Source organism: Alligator sinensis, unplaced genomic scaffold, assembly GCF_000455745.1.
Source record: "Alligator sinensis unplaced genomic scaffold, ASM45574v1 scaffold1032_1, whole genome shotgun sequence".
In the NCBI taxonomy this organism is placed as follows: Eukaryota; Metazoa; Chordata; order Crocodylia; family Alligatoridae; genus Alligator; species Alligator sinensis.
The window spans coordinates 721,572-725,158 of NW_005842450.1; the positions used below are offsets into that span (position 1 = coordinate 721,572).

At 53.8% G+C, this 3,587-nt stretch overlaps 2 protein-coding genes across 5 annotated transcripts in view; both read right to left on the bottom strand.

Moving 5' to 3' along the window:
• TM9SF4 (transmembrane 9 superfamily member 4) overlaps positions 1 to 241 on the bottom strand; it is a 22,560-nt gene extending 22,319 nt beyond the window's left edge. The window contains exon 1 of one of the 2 annotated variants that reach the window (XR_003095686.1): positions 137 to 241. Coding sequence is in view for 1 of the 2 variants with exons in the window: in XM_006030488.3 (XP_006030550.2) it covers positions 137 to 226 (90 nt within the window). In the remaining variant the exon portion in view is untranslated. The remainder of the gene's footprint in view (positions 1 to 136) is intronic. The other variant, XM_006030488.3, reaches the window with a different exon arrangement.
• A 1,154-nt stretch (positions 242 to 1,395) lies between these two features.
• The window catches only part of HCK (HCK proto-oncogene, Src family tyrosine kinase), a 22,529-nt gene continuing 20,337 nt past the window's right edge, over positions 1,396 to 3,587 (bottom strand). For 2 of the 3 annotated variants that reach the window (XM_006030489.3, XM_025212198.1), the window contains exon 13: positions 2,168 to 2,370. In XM_006030489.3, coding sequence (XP_006030551.1) covers positions 2,168 to 2,370 — 203 coding nt within the window. Of the gene's footprint in view, positions 2,371 to 3,587 lie in introns of all 3 variants that reach the window. The other variant, XM_014523140.2, reaches the window with a different exon arrangement.

Consider the following 3,587-nt stretch of genomic DNA (forward strand, 5'->3'; position numbering starts at 1 on the left):
CAACGTCCCCACCGGGGTCAGCCCCCTCAAAACCAGCTCGCCCATTTCCTGCCGCCCCACAGAGCCGCGGCCCCCAGCCCGGCCGGGGGACCCGCGCAGGCCCCGGGAGGGGGACGGGCCCGGGCGCCGCACTCACCATGGCCCCCGATGCCGCCATCTTGGATCCACGTGTCAGGAAACACGTCAGCGGAAGTGGCCGCTGGTTGGCTCGGGCGCTTATCGCCATGGCGACGGAGCCGGTTCCGGGGTGGGGGAATGGGTAGCGGCGCCATCTTAACAGAGGGCAGCAGGCTTCGCTCTGAGGGGCGGAGACATGTTTAGTGAGGGCAAGGCGGGGCGGACCGGAGCCCGTCCCCTGCCGCCATCTTAGCTGAGGGCATTGGGACGCTGGCTACGGCAAGACACAAAGTCCATCCACTCCATCTTTCTTGAGGGCAGCCAGCGCCCTTGCCCGGCTCTGCCACTGCCACTCTCGCCTCGGGCACGTCCCTTAGCCCTGCTGCGTGCAGGCCAGGCTTGGTGCGGGCAGCACTCAAGTGGAGGTGGAAAGGAGAGGCAGCCCCCAGCCTTCCCCTGCGGAGACAGCAGCTTTCCTGCCCCCGGGGGGGTAATTAATTCGCTTGACGGCGGAGGAGTTCATTCACTTCCCCCCCCGAAGACGCGTGCAGAGACCCGCTGCCCCCCCTTTCGTCTCCGTCTCGGGGCCTCCCCGGCGGGGGCTGCCGTCAGGATGGCGGGGGCCGCCGGGTGGGAAGACGCCGCGAGGACTCGCCGCTCTCCGGCCCGACGAGAGAAAGCGTACGCGCCGTTAAGAGAAAACCACGAGACAGGCCAGACCTTTTCAATATTTATTGCCTGAAAACCCAAGCTGGAATAGCGCACGTCATCTGCGACAGCTCTCTGTTAACGAAGTCGAGTACAACGAATGTCTGAGACAGTTCATTGGGGGCAAAGAAAAAGGAATCACACGCCTTCAAGGGCTTTAAAATCCTTGTCATCGCTTCGTCCCTCTCCAACCCCCGTCTCTTTAGAGACTTTGTGAAAGAAACGCCGGGTTTCTTGGTGTCACGGCGAGCGATCGAACTAGGCGAGGGGATGCCCAGAAAATAAGGATAAGAGGGTTTGGAAATGCCGAGGTTAACGGTGATGGAGACTATTTCATATCCCCCTGTTCCTCGCTCCCGATGCGAGTCTTTAGGAAACAGGCTCTCAGCCAGGCAGGCTTAATATCAGGCTGCCATTATAAAGATCAATTATAACAGCTCCAAAAAAGGAGTTACAAAAACCAGTAGCAAAGTGTGCTGTCATTCCCCTGGGTAACCAAGAAAAGAAAAAAAGTCAAGCCGATTGCTTTTTAAACAATAAAGTACCAAAAAAAGTGCAAGGCATTTTACATCTTTTCTAAAGAAAATTTTTTTCCCTGCCCCCAGGAAGTCGATACGCAACTTGGTTAAATACAATTCAGACCATTTTACAGTGCAAGACACACCCTTTAACAAGCCATTTTACAAGCTTCCCCCTCCTCATCGAACCCCAAAATGCAGCCACCTCGGGGAGGGGCAGAAATCCAGCAGCTGATTAAATAGCACACGGCTCCAGCACACAACAGTTCGAGACGGGGAGCAAAACTATACTAGTTTTAAACTATGTGAAGGGAGGAGGCTCGTTAGAGCAGAATGATGCCTCGTGCCGTTGGCTCTGATGTCCCGTCTGTGTAAAGCAGCTGCCCTTGCACAAAAAGAAAAGCCCGGGTGGTTTTTAGAGGGTCCAAATCACACAACTTGGCAAGTCCTCAGAGAGAAAGCGCTCCCTACACCGCAGTGCCGCCTTCCTCTCTGCGAGGGCATCGGTTCAATATGGAAGTGCAGGGAACGGCGCCGCCTGCGGAGACTTTCTGCTGCATCTGGGCTTTCCGAGCCAGTCTCCGGTCCAAGTCCCAGTGAGCTTATCCAAAAGTCATGCAGCCCACACAAAGCCGCTGCATTCTTGCCTCCCAAGAAGCGCGTCAGGAAATCCTTGGTTGCTAAGAGCGGGCTGAGAGAGACAGGGTACGAGCAAAGATGATGAAGAGAGGGATGGAGCAGGGGAGGAAGAGACTGTTGTATGCTCCAGGTCATATGGTACGCACGGCAGATGGCTTTTCATTGCCTGCCCTGGCTTTTTCACCTTAAGGCTGATGCTGGTACTGGCTCTCTGTTGCAGTAAAGAAATCCTCCAAGACACTCTGGATGTACTCAAAGGTGGGGCGATCCTCTGGTTTGTTCTTCCAGCATCTCATCATGATGTCGTACAGCTCTTCCGGGCAGTTATCCGTGCGCGGCATACGGTACCCACGCTCCAGTGCACGGATCACGTCTGGGTTGTACATCCCTGAAAAACAAGGGGTGGGAATAGGAGGAGATGGGGGCTTTCACTTCAACATTTACATGCTGCTGAAACAGGATTGCATGACGTCCTTAGAGGACATGATCCCCCCCAGTAAGTGGTGAGCACCTAGGCAAGGGTTGAAGTTCGAGACCCTAGGTAGACGCTAAGCCAGGTGGCAAGCAGTTTTGCTTTTCAGTGAACCAGACTTGAAGCCCAAATACTTGTAACAAAGGCCTTAACTCTCCACTTGAGGAGCCTTTTATTAGGTCCTGAGTTCATTGACCTAATTGCGTCTTCCAGGGCTATGAGTTGTAAGGGTCATTTTAGGAAGCAGAACTGGCCTTTCCCCAACCGCTCTTAGGGCCTAATATCCTTCATGGACAGTTCACAGAGATAAGTTGCCCCTGTGGCTCTCAATCTTTTTAGACTCAAGATGCCCCTTATTAGACTTGAGGCCCCCTCGGAGAACGCGCTCTGTTCATTTTAACTCATTTTTTGACTAGAGAAAATGAAGAGAGCAATTCAGCTATCGCAAAGATCTCAGAATGACCACGACAGGTCAGAACGCATTTAACACCATCGATTCCTGCTTGAAATCTCTGGTTGCATGTCGTGAGACAGGGTGGCACACCACATGGTGCTAGCAGTGCATGGCACTCTGCTGCACCCTTGAAAGGGTCTCAAGGTACCCCAGTGTGCCACGGCAGCCTGGCTGAGGATCAGGGCAGAATCATTTCATACGGATGGGAAGTGCCAGAAACAGCTTAGTCTAAGCAGAGAGTTCCTGATGAGGATGATGATTTGCAACCATTGCTATCCCTTCTAAACACCCGGTCCAGCCTTCTGGCGCCAAACCAATGCATCCGTTCGTACTATTTGTAATCTATATCAGGCAGAAGCACTACGAGTTAGGCCTGAATGCAGGGCCAGGTGCCAACTCTGGTACTTTAATCCCAGTGCTTCCAACAATAGACAGAGCAGCCTTGGACAAGCCAATTGCAGGTAGCTCCTTAACCTCCACCAGGTGGGTTTGTATCCCCTCCAGGATGACATCTGGCAGATGCATGTGCATGAATAATGCATGTTGGTTGGAGCCTAGACCATTTCAGACCCTGGGTGCTTTGCCTTTCACGGCTCAGTGCAACACTGTCACCTTGACCCCTGCATGAGCATGCCGTCTTTGAGAACTGCTCCCAGCTGGCAGTTCAAAGGTCTCTTTC